At 42.8% G+C, this 20,943-nt stretch overlaps 1 protein-coding gene across 1 annotated transcript in view; it reads left to right on the forward strand.

Annotated features, from left to right (window-relative positions):
- Positions 1-1,780: 1,780 nt before the first annotated feature.
- LOC119442044 (prolow-density lipoprotein receptor-related protein 1-like) overlaps positions 1,781-20,943 on the forward strand; it is a 219,829-nt gene continuing 200,666 nt past the window's right edge. Inside the window, 6 exon segments of the mRNA XM_049662961.1 lie at positions 1,781-2,302; positions 4,967-5,083; positions 13,875-14,018; positions 15,866-15,994; positions 17,145-17,305; positions 19,337-19,424. Of these exon segments, the coding sequence (XP_049518918.1) occupies positions 2,209-2,302; positions 4,967-5,083; positions 13,875-14,018; positions 15,866-15,994; positions 17,145-17,305; positions 19,337-19,424 (733 nt within the window). The 5' untranslated portion in view covers positions 1,781-2,208.

Below are 20,943 nucleotides of genomic sequence, written 5' to 3' on the forward strand. Positions count from 1 at the left end.
CGCGGAGCGAACGCACGGCGGAGAGCAAACGCGACTTCCCAATGGAAGGGGAGTGGTGAGCGAGCAGGGCATCGAAGCACTCTCTCTCTCTCTCTCTCTCTCTCTCTCTCTATATATATATATATATATATATATATATATATAGAGAGAGAGAGAGAGAGAGAGATTGTGCCGCCAACAATCAGCACAAGCTGATTGTGCTTGTGCGTTCCCGGCCGCTCTCCCACTGCGGCGCATGCGCGCAGCCTTGCCGGCCTCTGCCGTCTGTGCCACAGACTCTCTCTGGGCTCTCGCTCGCCTCTCCCCTAATAACAGTGTCGACAACGGCGTTTAGCCGTTCCGTCACGTAGCCAGCGTTTTGACAGTGGTTGTGTGCGCTCACACAAACGACGCGCACAACTGTTGTTGACGGCGGCGGCGTTTTGCCCGCGTTCAACGCGCGCGACGTTGGTGACGTGTTTATGAAGAACATGCCAACCTTCGCCGTACACCCTATGGCGGTGTACCGTAGGTCCCTGTGGTCACTAAATAAATGAAAACCACCACCGGATCACACACACACACACACACACACACACACACACACACACACACACACACACACACACACACACACACACACACACACACACACACACACACACATATATATATATATATATATATATATATATATATATCATTCTTTAATAGTTCAAATAACCAATTACACCATCACATCTTAATAGTCATAATTGGAAATACATAATTCCCACTATAGTACAGCTTCGCTGGTCTTCCATTCCACCCCAGTGGAAGGGCTGGCAGTTTTTTCTTTTTTTCTCTTTTGCTTTCCTTAAGGCGCATGCCTATAGATATTACGCTTGTGGTTGCTCTCAAGCAAATGGAATTTTAGAGTGAGTATTGTCGTCGATATGCGACGCGACGTTTTTCCGGCCAGCCACACTGGTCTCCAATATTACTCCCTGGGAAAAAAAAAAAAAAAAAAAAAAAAAAAAAAAAAGAAGAAAAGGAAATCTTATATGACACATATGCCTATATATGCAGTAATCCCGTATTTTTTAACATATGCTCATAGACCGAACTAGACTGGTCGACGTCACACACGAATTCACTGAACGACGTCACTGAACTAGTTGCGTGCGTACTGGATTAAAGTCTGCTATAAATTAAAGTGCGCGTGCTTTATTCATGCAGTTGGTACGCTGGAGCTTCTTTTTTAAATCCAGATTTTTTAAATCTGCCTTTACATATATTTATTTAGACTTCATTAATCTGTGAACTAGAGGGATAACGACATATGCTCTGAAAATCTGTATTGATGGTCCACATATCCAACATAACGAACAGTTCTCCTATAACGAAAAAAAAAAAAGTTTCGTCTCTTATTGTTACCGGCGGCGGCGTACATGAATAGATGCCGTCAATTTTATACGCATGTATGCAGTACGATATGCAGGCTAAAGAGCAATAAATTAACGTGTAAATTCTCCGATGGGTGCATACAGCACGCATTAGTGAAAACCACTGTATGCGTTTAAGCCGAAGAACACGCGGCAGCGTGTACGTCATGCGGCTGTTGTTTTGGCTCTGCAGGCGGTTTCAAGCAAAGCAATTAGTCGGCGAAAGTTCACGGAAGAGAGTTGCAGCATCCTCGGCGGGGTGCACGAGACTCTCCAAGGTTATATGTCACGCGCATGACTGATGTGCGTGCATCATCTTCCAAGTGCTAATGAGGAGTGATATAGGTCGGTAAGGTGCCGCTATACGCATCCTACATGAAGCACATGCGAGCCCAACGATAAAATTGCTGTTTCGTGGCAATTGCAAGTCTGCGCCAGCGCACATATATCAGTCCCTTGGCGCGCAGTTTGCTGCAACGGTTCGCAGAGACCGCGGACCGCGTGAGGAGGGAGTGCATCGTTTAGTTGTTTTCTCGAGCGCTGGCTGGCGCTGCAGAGCGCGGCGTTTTTTAACAGATTTAGGCCTAGCGCACTCCAGTGTAACTTGCGCTGTGTCGCTCGCGAGCAGCGTGACAGCAGAGGCAGCAGCACCGTAGTGGAAGACGTAGTTTGCTGCAATTTCGTGCACACGTGGTGCACCTACTGTGCGCATTTGGTGTGCTCGTGAAGGTGGCGCGGGAATCATGCCTCGAAAAACTGCATGATCTGTGCGCGAAAACTTCTTGTGATGCCGAAGCCAACGCCGATGGCTGCTGCCACTGCCTTGGCTAGCGCCGTGGTACTCCTTACGGTGTTCACAGTCGCCCTGACAGCTGATCCAACGACGGAAACGACGCGAGGTTGGTACAGAATTCTGTTTTGACTCCCCACGAGGGTGCTTCATCGCTCAGGTTGATTGAACGCGCGAAATATCGCGCTGAGCACGACTTCGAGACAACAGACGCTTTTTCCCGTGCAGCTGACTGTCAGAGAGGGAAAGCCCCAGTATGTAAACGCACGCAAGGGAGATGTTTTTCTTTCGACGGCGCCCCTTTGCGTACACAGTTTGGCTGTCTTATCACGGTGCTGTTGCATCCTGTGGTCGTAGAGCGCTGTTTAAACACTCAACTCGGCGCTTGTAAGATTGCCGTCGACGGGCACGGGAGAGTAGGAGAAACGCTTTGGAGAGAGGAGGACGTGAAGCCGTGTGTATCTTGGGGGGGTGGGGGGGGGGGGGGGGTGATAATTAACACCCGCGCGAATTGTGACTCATTAGCTTATCTCGGAATTGGTTGCGCCCATGTGGTTGTCATTCCATGAGCGCCACGGTCTCGTCTCCCGCTGGTGTCTCGTTCGGTCAAGTATCCGCTCCCTGTTATTATTGGCGAGGTCGTTTCCCTTCACGTGTTTTCTTCGGTCATTCGATCGGGATCAAGTGCTCCTACGCTCAGCAGGGAAGCGGTTCGCGCGGACAACCCGTCGTCCTTCGCCGTGCCACGATTTTCGCCCAAGTTTTTGACAGATAGTGACATGGCGCATTCGCGCATCTGACTACGTTTGCGCCATCGGCGACCGTATTCGTAGCACTGCGGAGGCGGGATGTAGAAGCGCTGTTCGCCTGAGTCCATGAGAATGTTTGTAGCTGCAGCATCGATCGAGGCCGTTCGACGCTATCCGCTGCCACCGACTTTAATTCGCACCCATGAACGCAGCTTTTTTTCTTTACGGGGAGTACAATTTATAAAGCCCGAGTCGATCAATAACTCAAGAGATTTATCTCTTTCACGCGCGTCTCCTCGATGTCTTGCTAAAGCGATAGGAATAGCGGGTTAACACGCTGCTCCTATCGCGTCATCGCCACTCAAGTGCACGAGGAGCAGCACTCAGTGTGCTTCAGTGAAACTTTGCTCAAGCACGACAGCCCATTAATGCTCCTGGCACAACAATCAGTAACATCTACGTTTGATACGTCATTTATTTCACTCAAATGCTGGATCAGTTTTTCAGCTGTGTGATGTTACATGACAAAAAATAGGCAAAGCTAGTTGCACTTTCTCGGGGACCGTGTTATACAAATATTGTATTAGTTTCTCTTTTAAGAGCAGCATCACATAACACCTGAAGTAGGTCAGAAGAATTAACGAAAATTGTGATTTTTGAAGCAATAGCAGAGTTGTTTGAATAGACAAGCCAGAAATATTTGGTGTTAATCAGTTTCATGCTGCGCAGCAATTTGTTGGTTGCTCCATTTCTTTTTTGCAAGAATATTTTAATAGTGATATTTAATTGTAAAACAATGTTATATTAGTGTTCTGTTGTACGAAGAGATGAAGCAAATGCAGGAAGTATGCAAAGCAGTGTATTTACAGGCTACTTAGAAGCACATAGTCAATGTGATGTGATCCAGAGTTCAACGGAAACCTGTCTGGCGAGGAATGAGCATAGTGAAATAAAATGAACACTCGACAACGGAAATACATGTATTGGAAAATAAAACTTGACGTTTCGAGTCCCGTACGGGACCCTTGATCACAATAAAAGCAAACGCGGTCGCTCTTGTTTAAATATGGGATAGATGGCGTAGTGCGTGTGTGTAGATTTCTGGCAGATTCCCACGTGTCCTGTTTATCGCATGTTGCGTCGTCTAAATGTGCAGCGATTCAAGCATTAGTCTTGCAGGCAGTTTCTTCTCTGTGGCGATTATGGATGCTGATTCCCAGTCTATGCAGTGACCTGTGTTTTCGTGGTGTTCTGATAAAGCGTTTGAAGATGAGTTGAAGATGAGGAGTTGAGTGTGAAGATGAGTCGAAACGTCAAGTTTTATTTTCCATTGCATGTATTTCCATTGGCGAGTGTTCGTTTTATTTCACTATAGTCAATGTGATGGCTGACAGTTTGTGTGCAAAGCCCGCCAGTATCATCCTGCTCATTGCTCTGGCTGGTACCATATTCATTTCTACACCAAATTACAATATCTAACCTAATGTTTGGATAGTTTACTGCTGAACTAGCTTCATTCAGGAATCGAGGGACTACTTCTTGGTCAGTTAGGCATTCACATCCTTATCATTTTTTCAAATGGGTAAAATGTGTGTTATTTATAAAATAGAAGTAGCGTTGTGGATACTGGCATACCTTCTTGCAACTCTAGGTACCAAGAGAGAGAGAGAGAGAAAAATATAAAATGAAGGATTGCAGGAATGCTTCTTCAGGTTAAGTGATTGTAGAGTAGGCGACAGAAAACCATTTTCCTTGCAGACAGCAAAGAAGCGAACAGTAAACCAAGGAAAGCACCAAGATATGCATCAGACATAACATACATTGCAGGGACAAAATGGGAAGCCGGACGGCAGCTCAATCAAAGTTTACTCTGGTGCAAAAGCAATGTCAGCCATGAAAGCTTGCTTCAATGTTCATTGAGCACTCTAGTTGCAGAACAAGTTATTTCTAAGGCAGAGGACTTTTCTGAGTCTTTATATGGCATCTGAAAAGGCCTTCATTTTTGCTGTCTCTGCTGCCTGCAGTGAAATGTCCGGATACTCAGTTTGCTTGTGCCGATGGGCAAGGCTGCATACCAAAGCAGTGGAAATGCGACTACTCCCCAGATTGTGCGGACGGCTCAGATGAGCCTGAGGACTGTGGTGAGTTGCCTCTACCCTCCATTTTGTTGTCTCGGTACACTAAATGAGGTATACTGCTTTTTCCGACTAGTGAATGTGTGCAGTAATAGAGCTGTGAGAAGGCACGGGTGGTAAAACTGTGGCCCACTGAGTTGCTCATGGTTATTCCTGGGTCTACTCATAGTTGGCTACTCAGTCAAGCAATTGCTGTTGGCTGTCTAAAAACAACTGTCATAGCTTTTACTCGATTTGGCAGTTTTTGTGAACATATATGGATGCCGTTCTTAGAAACTTGGTCAGGTTTTTTTTAGCTGCGAGTACAAGCACTCGAAAGACAGCCAATAAGCAAATGAGTTCTACGGAAATGCACGAGGTGGAGAAAAAATTGGCTTGCGCAATTCTGCAGGACTTATTTGCATATTTTATGTTCCAAGTTTTTGATAAATTTGCTCTTGCCCTACCATCTGGTAGCTCATATGGTAGAAAGACTGCCCCGGAAAAGACAATATCGTCAGGTTTGATTTACATACTAAGAAGAATTTTTATTCGACGGCAAAGGTTTCTATCAGACATATCTGGATGGGTTCTTTTTGTAGCTTAATGCTAGTGTCATTTTACGGTATCATTAATATTTGAAACTCCTATATTTTTCTTTGACTCCTTAATGGTATAGGGAACACCTGTTATATTTTTAGTATGGGGGTTGTCTGGCTTCTCTCTCTGGCTCTTGATCAGCGGAAATTTTTTTATCACTTAAAAAAAAAAATTTAATGCAATTACCTGACATCCGGTCAGTTTGTTCATAATAATGAGGTTTCTTGTTACTTTTGTATGTTTCTAGCAGGGTCACATTTTCATTTGCAGCATAGTGTAGTTGTTTTTTAAAGCATTTATTATTATGTTAGACCAAAGACAGACAGTTTGTTCATAATAATGAGGTTTCTTGTTACTTTTGTATGTTTCTAGCAGGGTCACATTTTCATTTGCAGCATAGTGTAGTTGTTCTTTAAAGCATTTATTATTATTTTAGACCAAATACAGACAGTACTGTATGTGTGTTTCAGCAATATGCGTGTCAGAATCGACATTCCTATTTTTTTTTTCTTTATGATCATTTTTTTCTGCCTTTTATTCCTTTAACTTAAAAGGTGAGGCTTTCCCATACCATTTTGCACTGCGTAGGTTTTAACAGTGGATTGTATCATTGCAACATTACTTTTGACCTAGAGTATGTAAAATGTAATTATATTGTTAATCATTCATGACATTCTCATGCAAAATTCAGCCACATAGAATTCATTTTTGCTGGCACTTACTTATGCATCAGTCATGCAGTGCATTTATTATCCAGAACCCAAACCTATAGAGTTAATCTTCCACAAGAGGTGTGGCACCTGGAATAATTTAAATCTCTTTTAGCCAATAATTGTTCACTACTGCTCAGAGTTTTGAGTAGCAGCTGAAAAGAAAGATGGCTTGGTAATTCCATCCATGTGTCTGTCGTCAACAAAACAGCCATCCTGGCCTGCCTGGGGCGGATGTCAAACTATCCTTATCATAGTGACTGATAACTCAAAAGGGTTGGTTGCATAGTCTCATCTCGCAGCTATGGTGACGCTGAGTGCAACTATTTTTATCTGGATGATGATTTTCCACTTCTGTAGCTTCACAGTTAGCATATCTTTCTGTTGTTTTCTTTTCCTTTCTTTTCTTACCCCACTTTTACAATGCTTACAACGCTGTTTGCACCTACCTATATCAGGTTATCTATTTTAATGTAAATACTCATGAAAGATCTCTAGTGGTAGACATCGCAATTCTGTTACATCACCTGGATTATTTGAAGATGTGGACATTACTTGCCGGAAAAATTGCGTAGTTATGTTACATTAAATACCAAATTTAACTTAGTAATTAATCACAGCATGAAGGTTGCAACCACATACACATGCAACTTATAGTGTACCCAAAAAAAGTGAAAACCTGTTCTGTATACACTATAGGTTACATGTGCATGTGCTTGCACCCTTCATGCTGTCATTAAGACGCACCGACTCAACCAGCAACAAGTTATGCTAGACTTCATTTCTTGTGCAGTAGGCCCTTCCTTTAGCATTAATCAGGCTTCGGATTGGACCTACGTTTAATTTGTGGTGTAGCTGATTTTGTCTGCTGAGCTAGGTCTTATGCATTCTGCACCCGTAAATGTTTAATCCCAGCAGACGTTGGCATTTTGTCTGGCTTTCACCTTTTTTTTGCCAACACTATAGGTAGCATGTGCATGTGTTTGCACCCTTCACACTGTCATTAAGATGTACCAATTTGCCCAGCAACAAGTTGGGCTAGTAATTGATCACGTTGGAGAACACATCCCAATTGTGTAACTAAAACCAAGCTAATATCACTTTAGAGAAAATCATGTGTTTAATACCAGTTTCGAGAAATGTTTCAAAATCTGTGGCTGAAATTAATTGATATTCCATTTGACACTTATCACACTCCGATTTCCACAGTACTGGTAAGTGTTAATTGTATCATCAGTTTACTGTAGCTACATTTGTTTACCTAATGCTGCTTATCTAGTTGGTGCAATTTGTTGCAACTTAAGGCTGCTGGGAGGTATAAAATTGACTGTGATATGCGGAAATATCTAGATCATTAACATTCACTATGATGTTCAGAATTATGTAGCCCATACAATGCGTCTCGCTTTGGCTTGTAAATGTTTTAATTGGTAAGGCGTGCAGGAAGTTGTGAGATAGCTGGAAGGTGCATGAACTTACTGTGAACTTTACCTATATATAGAAAGTTCAGCACCAAGTTTCTGTGTGGTTTTGAAAATGCTTGTACGAACCATCAGTACAAAAATAAGTGATTTAAAATGCCATCCTGCAGTAATGCACTTGGCAGCCTTGTGCATGAAACCATTGCGGAAAATGCTGTGATTTTACAGAACCAGGTCTGCATGATAAATTTCGGATGCTGTGGCTTAAATTCTTTATGACTACTGGTAAAACTTATTTCATTGCACAAGCCTTGCAATTTCAAAATTCTAAGGACCTTAAGGGAATGCGAAAATTTTGCACAAGGAAATTTGAAAGTCATGAACTTATTTTCTTGCTTAGCTGTACATGTTGTAGACATTGCATGATCTGTGTATTCAAGCTATATTATATGTTTTGGTTCAAACTTCTTTCATGTACTCTCTTCAAATGCATTATAGGCAACCTCTGGAATAATGGCCAGAACACTTGCATAATTTAATGTCTAATTTCTGTGATCGTCCCTTGTCTAATGCACTGTGATTTACCTATTATGCATGACCAGCTAGCCTGAATTTTCATTTTAGTGCAGTTAAACTGAGTTTTGAGTGAGGTACACTTTCAATATACAAAGTTCGTGCTTGGTGGCCTAGAAAATAAACTAAAACAAGGTTATTTGCAATAAATGGGCATTAATGATCAAGAATGAATAGCAAGGTCCACTCTTAAAAGGAACACAAACTGTAATAAAGCGAATATAACACCAACAGTTCTCCAACATTAAGCCCCAATCTCAAGGAAAAAGTTGCTAATGGATTTTTGGCGTTGGCACAGGCTGACGTGTTCGTCAAAAACAATGCAACACTGGGGGCGACACTCACTCATTGAAGTCTGCCCATGCCAGCTGACAGTGCCGACACCCGAAGTGGCTAGCAAAGCATGAAAACCAGCCGCCACTGAAAATACGTTGGAAACTTTTTCCATGTGGTTGGGCCTTAATTCTTAAAGAGGCTCTCGTATGAACCTTCAGGCTGGCATCTGTGTATACGAGTATATAGCCTGTAAGCCTTCACATCATAGCTTAGCTGCCCGCAGGGGTGGCTCTGTGGCTATGGTGCTCTGCTGCTGAGCACAAGGTTGCAGGTTCGATTGCTAGTCACGCAGCCACACTTCGATTGGAGTAACATGAAAAAAAAAAAATTAAAAAAAATGCTTGTGTACTTAGATTTAGGCGCACGATAAAAACCCTAGGTGGTCGAAATTAATCTGGAGCTTTCCGCTATGGCATCCCTGATAATCCACTGTGCAGTTGTGGGACGTTAAACCCCAGATTTATTTTTTTAACTTATTCATAGCTCAGGCTGCAGTCATTAACTAAGGGTGAACTTGTGGGGTCTCACACGTGCTCTTGGGACAAATGAACGACAACACAGTAGTGCAAACAATCAAAAAGAGCATTTATTGCATGTTTCATACACTAATACACGCTAGCCGAATTTTTACCAATAGAACATTCACATGGGCGCGTGACAAATCAAGGAAGTCCGACTCGCCGCGACCGGATAGCGAGCGAATATGTTCGCCCCATGCTATGACACCATCGCCTAGTCGTTCACGTGTACAGTCACGTGAACGGTGGCGCGTTCGAAAGATCCGTGTTCGTCCATACCGGTGTCCTGAGGCGCGATCTTGTACGCGTTCCAAAATGGAACGGAGGCGTTCGTTCCATCGAGCCGCACACGATTGGTCAATTTCAACCGCGACGTTCAAATTGACCAATCGTGTGCGGCTCGATGGAACCGAACGCCTCTGTTCCATTTTGGAACGCGTACAAGATCGCGCCCCTGCTCTTATCCTCGCGAGACGGTCCCGTGAAGTGGGCCGGCGCACGCGCGAAGCGTTCAGTGCGTGTTGGTCGCCGATCCCAAGGCAAAGAGGAAGCGCCTTTGACCTTTTTCTCCCAAGTGACACGCCGTTCAGTGGCGTTAGCATCGCCACACTCGCGCCATCTCTCACAATGCGCCGCAACCACCGCGACCACCGCCGGCACTTAGCCACGCGGTGAAGCCGGATTACAGGAGACGCGTGAGAGTCGCGCATCCCCGCAAACTAGGTCTTCCCTTGTAGTGGACTATGTTGTAGCTGCAGGAGTGTGAATGCAAGATGTATATTCTGTGAGCCCTTTGCCACAAAACAGATCTCAACCCGACACCCGAGGCTCCAAAATACCGTGGAATTCAGCAGCTGTGAATGTCCATGACGTGGTCGCCTCGCAAAATATTGTCAGCACCTCCACCAAATATTACGGGGAAGGATATATACAGGGGATATATATATATATATATATATATATACAGGGAGAATGCGCAGCTCTATGCCACAGGGCGAGAGATACCACTGATCGATGCCAGCGTCACATCATCTTCCCTTCCTCTTCTCCTCACGTCTTTCCATAACGGCACAAACTACTACGTAACAATACTTTGGCTGCAAAGTCATGCATATTTGTAGTAGTTGTTCTTTGCGTAAATTTTAAATAGCTAATGACTGGTGGAAAACATAGCTTTTCTGACAGGGCATTTACACCTTGTGCAGCATGGAAGAGCATAAATGTGGCTGTGCCTACTTTATTTTTTCATTATTAATATTTACTTCGTTGCCCTTGATCCGTTACTTATAATTCGTGCAACATTTTGCTTGTTTCTGCAGGAGACTTGCTAAGAGAAACACTTTTACAGAGCGTTGGTCCAAATGCTTTGTCTCAAAAACGAGTAAATGTTTTCTTTTGATAATGACATAATGTGCATGACATGGTGAGTTTCCCACATAAAGAAGTTGTTGGCATGGGTGTCTTGTTAAACAAATGCTGAAAGAATCAATCTGGCGAATGCGACTGCAGCTTTCTTTCTTTACTTCGTTTGAATCCACATTACATTGATATAAGTGTGCTTTAATTTTTGTAGATATAATTAACTGATGCCATAAAACTGGGGTTAAAAGGCTATGATCCAACATTTTTTTAGGTTTTTTGTAGGACAGAAGTAATATGTTGAAGCTTCACACATTGTAGAACTATTGTTTCCAGTGAACACATGTGTCTCGTTTGTTGGAAAGGTAGCATGATTTTGGAATGGCAAGCAAATGACTCTTTCACATGACAGATATTATATAATGAGCTGATATAGAATCAATGAAAAAAAAATAAATTATGCAGATGCAACGCACATGCTGGAATCTATGTGAAGCAAGGCTTTAGTCAAGTGTTAATTAAATGCTATGCAACTAATGCCATATGTACAATTTTTCCTGTACAAGGTGCAGTCTCATGCAATGTTTATGTTTATCCACAACAAGGGTCACAACCTTGACATAATGCAATTTTTATGTTTATGCTCTACACCGCTCACAAGCTATGTTGAAATCCAAACACCAAATCAGGTGGATGCACGGTGTGAGACGATGAAATGACAACGATGAAATGACTGTGATTGGCATGACGACAGCGGCATGACCACAAGGGCAAGGTGACAACTGTATGAAGACGATGAAATGATGGCATGATAATAATGGAATGATGACAACGATGGCATGACGACAATGGGATGACAGTTCTGGAATGACTGCAATGGTGTGACGATGGCTTGACGACAGTAGTATGATGACAATGGCATGACAAACAATGGGATAATGTTGATGGAATGACGACAATGGAAGGATCAAGACAGCATCACGATGACTGTATGACGACAACGGCATGATGATAATGGAATGGGGATGGCATGATTACGGCAGTGTCACGATGGTGGTATGACAACAACGGTATGATGGTGACGGAATGATATTGGCGACGTGATGACGGCGTCATGATACCGACGAAATTACAACGCAGTGATTACAACAGAGTGAAGGAATGATGATGACGGCATGACAAGGAATGATCACAACGGAATGTGGGTGATGAAGTAATGACAATGGATTGACGACGAAGACATGTTGGTATTTAAGCTCACATCTTCATGTACATCACCTGCTGCCCCAGGCTGCCTTGGTTTGCGGTATACCTGGTGCCACATGACACTCTGTCTGGTACTGGCCAATTGTGCAAGACAGCACCTTCTTATATATGTGTCTACAAATATATCCGTAGAGATACTGACTGACCCAGGAGTGACAGCAGCCAGCCACACCGAACCCGGGAAGGTATTCAAGAAACTCTTTGCTTAAAAGGTTACTGCAGCAGATTTATGTGGGAATAGGTGTAGGGGATTATAGGTTGGAAACTAAGCAAGTTTGTGCACTACCTGCCCTTCACATGTGCAGAAAAATTACAGCTCACAAGTAAAAGTTTTTCGGTCACTGTTACTGTAAATTTTATTGACAAATAATAGAAATGCAATGATAAAAAAAATTATGTGCCCTTTTTGTGATCTAAATACATTAATTTCAAAAAGTGAGGAAGTACTTGATGTGGCAGCTAAGCTTCCAACACAGCATCATCCATGGCTCCCCACAGGAGAATATTGCATAGAGTTCTTGGTGTTGTGGGGCTAATATCTGACTCTGGTCTGGTGTACGTACATGCATGCCTCATGATGGTTATATGGTGCGTACCTACTAAGGGGTTTAGGCCAAGAATCCATGTGCATTAATACATTTCTCCTCTTCATTTCTCCTCCCTATTTTCATTTCTTTTTTAGAATGAAATGCTTCCTCACCTCCTTTTAGGGGTTTTTGGAGGGGAAATTCACAGTCCAATGATTGAAAGCAGTGCTAAGTTAATTCAGTCTGGTGAAGTATTTTTCAAGACTTGTTCTGGGTTCATACGGCAAGGGTTATTTGTGGAGCAAATGAACACCAAGGTTGCTCTTTTTGAATTTTGCACCTGCGCTGCAGTGCTGGCATGTTACTGTGATGCCATGTATTTTGATGGATTGTCGCACTTGTGCTGTTTTTGTTGAGAAGAAAATTATATAAACTCATTTGGCTGAGTCTCGTTTATTTAGAATGCAATATTCTTGTCTATTGCTAAACTATTAATCTTGAGCAGACACTGCTCAAATCTCACAGTGTCTAGATAGAGAGCTGGCGTGGGAGCTTCATGCGTCTTGCATTTTCATGGGAGCTTCATGCGCCGTGCATTTTTAAATCTTTTTTTTGTTTCGTTTTCCAGGACTTCAGTTTCGGCAGGACATGTTCTTGGTATTTCAGAAGTGTAATTTACCATTACAGTTTAATTCAACATTTCTCTTTAGGCTCCCTTTAAACCAGAAGGCCAAGGACAGCTACTTTTTGAATTTTGTTGCCAGATTGTAAGTAGGAAAAGGGAGAAGGTAATAACTGAGCGATTGCCTGCCCTCAACACAACTCCTCTTAGACTTTTCTGATCCTTGCCTTCCAGCCCCTTTATCACAAACGTTAAGCTGGTCTGTCATTAGTGAAACAGATACAGTGCAATGTTGGGCTCTAAATGACGGGAAGCCTGTTTGAGTTAGCAAAGTAGGAGCAGTAGAGACTGACGTGAGCACAACTTCATCGCCTATAGCCTTTAGCTGCCTGGTTCACAAGGATGAAGGTGATGCTTAATGCTTTCGGGGGGAAAATGGTGATGAGAGGTGTATGAACAGAGAAGTATGACACATATCTAAATACACGAGGAAGCTTTAGCTCGGGGGATCTTACCTAAATACATAGGAAAGGAGAAATTGCTTTTCTCGGCAACCACAAATTGGGGGAAGAGGCTTCACTTGAAAGAACAATAAGTAAAAAAGTTAAAATATAATTGTGCACCTTCAACCATAATTGCCATTCAATCTGCTAAGGACTGTTGCTACTGGCATACTATATGGGAGCAGTGGCATTGTGAAACTTAAGTGAGATTGGTCTATTCTGCAACGACATGTCCACACGTGCTCCTTTAACAGCCACTATGGAAGAGTAGTTTTGGAATTACACATGTATGCTTATTGTGTTGAAATGAAGCATACAGATGAATTTCATGCTTGCACCTACCTCTATGTCTTGGATAGACTGATGATTTTTTTCTTTTGCAGCTCCCAGCACATGTGCATCAGGCCAGTTCCAGTGCGCACTATCCAGACGATGCATTCCTAAGGGCTTTGTCTGTGATAGAGAGTCGGATTGTGGCTTCACAGAAGACCTTGTCCCAGATACATCTGATGAAGATGCACGCCGCTGTAAGTTCTAGTTTCATGAGATTCTGGGCAACTAACTTGATCAATTTTAATCTGATGGGATTTTGGTGAACACATCTAGTGTCCAGCCAATCGGAGATATTCTTTGGATAAGCTCCCTATCTTTGCTTTTCTTTTATCTCCTACTCATGTCCAAATCACACACTGCCTGCATTTTTTAGATATTTCAGCCATTGGCGCCGTCATGGGAATAGGTGATGTGGAGGGAATCCTGGCTTAATCTCCCATGAAATATTTCTGTCTTTGTATATTTGCCAGATCAGATTAAAAAGCAGAAAAAGTGGCTTGTCACAATTTTTTCAGTTTACTTGTTTGGACGATGTTAATAGCAAGCCTGAAACATTCAGCAAGACCACCCATGTGGAACAGGATGTAAAAAAAAAAAAAAAGAAAAAAAAAGAAAAAGGATTAATTTAACTTCAAGCAGATTAAAAGTTTTGTCTAGATTCTTCAGTCAGGTTTTGTGGATGATCAGACACACCTTGCATTAGAAAAGGCAATAATCAGTTAATTAATCAGCTGAACTTTACTAATTAACTTTTTGATTGTAGAGTTTTGAACATATATTTCATGACTGCACTCAAGCCTGTCATTTTCCAAGTTCTGTTATTGTCAATTATATTTTGTAACATTTTTGGAATGTGCTTGTGTGTTATGACATCTTTTGCCAAAGATACCGTGTCATTCATTTTACAAATGAGTGCTTTGGTCATCTTGACAGAAACACGCTGTTGACAGGTGATATTACAGTGCCTCATCCAAGCCATTGGGCCTTGATGCATCCAAGCTGATAGCAGCTTATAAACCTAAGGAAGGAATAAATATAGCTAGCCCGCACATTGATATCTGAACAGTGCTATAGGAATGGGGGCTGTTCCTTTCCATCGGGTTTAGAACACTGTTTTAGCAGTATATACCATGAACATCATTGAAGGTTTTTACAAAATGAACATTTTTGGACAACGGTAGACATCAGCTTTGCAGTGTATTCCCAAACTCCGCAAATACAAAACCACTCTGCGTATAAGTGTGTGTGACTGTGCAAATTTTATTTCCTAGCTTACAAAAAAAGTGAACAGTGCAAACAACAAGGGACAGTGGAAGATGACATGAAGTGTTCCTTGTGTGCACTGTTCACTTATTCTGTAAAGGTGTAGAACTTGCCCAGCTAGCAATTGTACTGCAGTTTACTCTGTAGTGTGTATTAGCTGATTGTTGCAGTTTTTCATTCAAGTGTTTTTCTGACCATGTACTACGGCTGTAAATGCTGAACCTGGCATACATTATTACCGGAAATAAGAAGTGGGGGTGAGGGAGGGGGGCAGAGCAGAAGGAGGGGTTGGGTGGTGTTAGTGGGGTGTGCAACTGTTATGGTGATGTTTATGGGAATCTAATAAGAGTTTAACAGCTGATTTGTGCATCAGCATTCTTGTTTATAATTTGATAACAAGCAGAAGTATTGACACCCTCAAGACAGATATTCATGCAACACAGGAAGAGATTTGTATTTGGTCTCACACATACTGGAGCCAGATGTAAAAGTCAGATGCATTTATATCTCACCGAAAATGGAGAATTGGGCAAATTGACATTAATAACAAAAGTGTAAGGATATGTGATAGTGGCAAAACGAAGGAGCATCCGGGGTCACTGTTCCATGCCTCTGTTTCGTCTCTTTCCCGTATCTTTATCGCAGTAGAAATGTTGCGTTTCAAATACTCGGTGAAAAGCTTGTGACAAAAATTGTTTAACTACGCTGCAGTATAGGTGAAACCTGCCTACCTTTTATGGTCATATATTGAAGCTGTGTTATGTTCTTCTGGCGCCAGGTCACCTGGGAAACAGCTGCCCGCAGAACTACTTTCGGTGCCACGATGGCATCACGTGCCGGCGGATAGCTGTGCTCTGTGATGGCCACAATGACTGCCCAGATTTCTCTGATGAAGGCCCTTTCTGCTGTGAGTAATTTTTCTGAATTACAGGCCAATATAACATAAAGCTATTCCTATCTGTTTTTATTCCAAATCAGCCATTAGCCCTCCGTGATAGGTCAAAATGGCTCCAACTCTGCCCATTTGGTGTGGCGCCCGCCCATATGGGGTTGGACTCGAACCATTCTGGCCTATCACGGAGGGCTAACGGCGGATTTGGAATAAAAACAGATTGAAAGAGTTTTACATTATACCGGCTACACTGCTGACAGATACTGAGATCTGTTGTTTGTGTTTACTATTGGGAACCGTTGGTTATGACGGGTCACCCGTACAGGTGCGACAAATGAACCAGCTGTGAACCGCACGAGTGCAGTCAAGCGTTATAACGAAAGTGCCTTCGTTATATCCAATTTTCGTTATAAGCATATATTTGTTACATTACTTTGTTATATTCAATAAATTGTTATTATTGTGTTCATTATATCTTGGTTTGACTGTACTCTGCTCATGCTGACTGTTCCATAAATGGGAGCGGAGCACCAGGTATACATGACTCTTCCCGCTGGCATTCCTGTTTATGGAACACTCAGTATAACAATGCATGAGAATGTGTTTCAGATTTTCATTTGCTGGAGATTTTTACGCTCCTATCAGGCTTCATTGTACATTGACTCATTCCCTATTTATAGCTTCATTGCCTTGGGCCTTATCCTTGTGCTAATGCATTTTACAAATTTTCGAAGACTTGGTTCGTGGAGTACTAGTATTTACCAGCTTTTTCCACATGCAGGGCAAGTGCGCCCTACAGTTACACTGCTATTGTAGGCGCTAACTAGTTTTAAAGACAAAACAAATGGAGAACGCAGTGAAGAAGAAACCTTTGAAGGGTGTTGATGACTTGACGTGACTAATGCACCTTCAGATAAAAGAAGCGAAAATAATAATGGTATCCGAAGGGCTCATTATGAAACACTCAAATTATATGTTACAGCTCATTTTCTGTTTGTCTGGTTATGACTTCTGAGGAAAGGATACATTGAGTTTGGGTGCTCTTTGCAAAAGAACTTGCTTTGTGTCAATTTGGTCATCAAAGTGCTAGCATGCTTGAAAAAGGGTTAACGATTAAAGAAGTCAAGTTTAAAGTGATGTTTCTGCTTGCCTTTTAACACTGCAGCAGAGACAGCTCAATGTGCCAATGCCTCATGTGATCATGGTTGCAAGCCGGGACCCCAGGGTCCCGTCTGCTTCTGCAAGAAGGGCATGGAGCCCCACCGGGAGATGCCTTCGTTGTGTGTTGATGCGGACCCTTGCAGTGTTCCTGGCACCTGCGACCAGGTAATTGATTATTGGGGTTACTTTATCCATTGCGGATATCTCCGTGACTCACTGCGTCTCTGTGCGGAGACACAGCTTGCTCCTCTTTGCTTCACAAAGCGGGAGCAAGGACTCAGCACTCACGTGGGAACTCTCAGTGCAGTTGCAGCAATATGTGCAATACCTTATCAAACCTTTGTGTATCCTCGTGTTTTGTAGTACATCTCTGATGGCCTTGTAAAGATATCACAATTGATATTTGTGTACCTTGCAACACCACTGCACCTGGGCACCACCAACTGGGGTAGTTCGCTGACATCGAAAAGGCTACTACAGTTGCCGACTGATAATTCGGACATGACGATGACCGCCAAAAGGTCGGAATAATCGCAAGTCCAAAATACTGGATTTGCCAAAAAATAAGTGGCTTTGTCCCACAAATGGCCAAAAAAAGATGTGCTATGTTCTCGGATCGTCACTTTCGGGGATTACCTTCAATTTAACGTGACTAGCGCAAGATGCATTCATGTCTACGAGCAGTGGCATTCTTGGCACAGTGCCAAGCACACTATCTTTTGCATGACCGGCACAAGACGCATCGGTGTCTACGAGCGAAATATTTTGAAAATGAAAGTAGTATCTCTATCCTCGGAAGTGATCGTCCAGGAATACGGCCCATGTTAGTCAGCGCGTTGCTGTGTGCACACACGCTTGCCTTTGGCCTAGACATTCCATGGCTGCGATTTTTTTGCAGTGCCTTTTATGCAATTTCTTTTCACGCTTTTCGCACTTCATCGGTGGTCAGAGCAACGCTTCGCATACGTTATCAATGAGAGCAGTTAGACATGAACGGTGGATAAGAGTGGCACAGAATTGAGCGGAAGGTATCTCCACGAAATCGAGGCCCGTATCTCGACCATTGCCATGCTGTTGCTATAGATAGACGAAAGTACAGTCAATACATGCACCGGAATTCTCATCAATGATTACTAGATCAACTAGGCTTCACTAGTTTCGGTTTTGAGGAGGCGCTGGCGACATGGCCAACAACAATGGTGGCGATGCTTCAAAACAAAAATATTGGTATTTCCGTTCGACTCTGTGGTCAATTTAGGGCACGGTCGTGCAGTCGGAGTCCGAATTATCACACCGTGTGCAGTAAGATGTCCGAAATTTCTGTCATCCTTATACATGGCTAGTGGCGGTGCCACAGAGCTGTCCGAATAATCAAGCATGTCTGAATTATTGGTCAGCGACTACACAATTATAATCTTTACCATTGCTCGACAACATTGCTTTAAAAATTGATTTCTATCCAGGGAAGAGTGAATAGCAGCTGTTGCTGTTAGATGGTGGAAAAAAAGAAGCAAAAAATGCTAGCTAAATTTGTTGCTGTCTGGGGTAGAGATATAGTAACCGCCTAAGTTGGTACTACATGCATTGGCCTGTGTTTACTTTGAACACAAATTATACTAGTGGGAGCAAGGTTATGTGAGAATTGCCAAAGCCAGAATTTGTGTGTCTTGTGTACCAGCATGTTTGGGTGTGTTTCGTGCAGATATTCTATTGAAACAAGCCAATATTTGTACCTCACTGTGTCAGACCATCTCAGTGTTCATAAGCCATGTAATAATTCACTGAAGCTGTATAGCCTGAAGCAGACAAATATAAGTGTATTTGTATCACCATTGAAGCCAGCACTTGCATGTTTTTAACGCTCGAATTGTATGTTACAGCATACATGCTTCGTATACATGCACATTGGGCTAGGTTAAATGCTGTAAGCCATCAGCACATGCTTTTACTGCGCAAAGGATCATGTGCAAATGCTCTTTATACAAGGGTGCACAGTTGTTTTTCTTTTTCTGTGCTGAAGGGCATTGTAAAGAATGAAGTCCTGCCAGGCATGCTGGAATGTCTCGCTGATGAACAGTCTTTTTATGGGTATGGCATTGGGCAGAAATGGCAAGGAAGGAGAGTGTGGTTAAACGTAACACTCGCCTCTTCTTCGTTTTATATGCATGTTTTTTTCGTGTTCGTTTTTTTCAATAGAATTGCACGAGTGGACCCAAGGGCTCGCACAACTGCAGCTGTGTTGAAGGCTACAAAGCAGTTGGAAGCCAGTGCTTTGGAATAAATGGTGCGTGAATGCTCCTTGTTTTCTTTTCTTTTCTTTTTTTTTGTGCTAATAGTCCAATGTACTGCGATAATTTTGTAGGATAAGCTGTGTTGTTGCTCTGTTATCTTTGCTTGTCACTTTGTGTGAACAGGACATAGTATGGAAGCATTTTCTTTCTACAAGATACAGTTAAAGCTGACTATAATGAATACGGATATAACAAAGTAAATCTGACATGTTTCTTGCCAATATCGATATGTTACAAATGTATGCTGATAGCAAATATTGGATATATAACAACGGTATTTTTCTTGTTGGACACAGCTTCGTTATAATGAGGTTTGAATGTATTGAGAAAAATGTTATATGTGCAGCCAATGCCTCCTAAATAAACAATGCCTGGAACGTCGCTCTTTTTCCCATAGAGAGCTCCCTGCCGCATGTTGTGACAAGGCGCCGTGTGAGAGCACTCGCCTACCTACCGCCTGGTCATGTGACACCATCGGCGTAGCCAATGGTGTAGCCGGGAGCAGCCGGCAGCGCGCTGTCCGTCGGCGGAGAGCGCGCGCCCCCGCCGGCGTCTCTGGCAAAAAAAAAAAAGCCGGCGTAGGTTTCAGCGCCGCTGACGCCGCGCGGAAATTTGCAGCTCTCCAGCAAATTTTTGTACTAAAACAAACTGACCAGTGACAAAAAGCCCCGTAAGGTGACTCGCATGATCTCAGAACAGCGATAAAGAAACCACTTGAAGTGTCATCGTCTGCATATAGCAGCGGTGACCATGTGCGGTCGGCAAAGTGTCGTCTGCTCGCGACAAGCCAGCTGCTCGGCTGTCAGATGTGCTCGCCTCTCTACCGGTGGGGGAGAGAAAAATCCGAGGGTAGGGCAGCGAGTTCGCGGCTCATTTTCCAGGCATAGTCTTTATAGGAGGCGTTGGTGCAGCACATATCTTTTTTACTCAATGAAATTACTATTAGTGAAACACAGTTGTGATAAGGAACCCTTTCCTTGATTAGGCTTCAAATTTTGTTGTGTTAACACATTGTTATGCAAGAAATGTAAAGTACCACATAAAATGCATGGCTCCTGGCCATTAGTTACAGGACCAGAAAGGAGTTGATAAATGCAGCTCATTTTCGTTGAGCAAAGGAACGCAGTTGTAGTCTGAAGAAGTAAAAATCATATTTGGTAATATCGGTACTGATAAGGGGAGCACAGCTCAGGCTTAGGAGTTACAAAGTCAAAAAACATAATAAAAAATAATTGTGTTTTTTTTTTTTTTTCACTGCTATGTTATTAGGGGCTCCATGGGCTTTGGGTGCTTTTTGCTCAAGACCTTAATTCACCTGTCTTTCCTATTTTTGTGCAAGATCACCTACTTTGCTTAATTATTTTTGTTTTAACATAGACAACTTTAGTTGCGGTCAGGTGCCTAAAACCCAAGCATGAAATATAATACACTTTGTATAATCCTGTTGACACAATGGTTCTAAGCTGGGCTGGCTGGTTTATGTTCAACTTGGCGAACAACACAAACAGTGGG

The sequence above is a fragment of the Dermacentor silvarum genome, chromosome 2 (assembly GCF_013339745.2).
Source record: "Dermacentor silvarum isolate Dsil-2018 chromosome 2, BIME_Dsil_1.4, whole genome shotgun sequence".
Lineage (NCBI taxonomy): Eukaryota > Metazoa > Arthropoda > Arachnida > Ixodida > Ixodidae > Dermacentor > Dermacentor silvarum.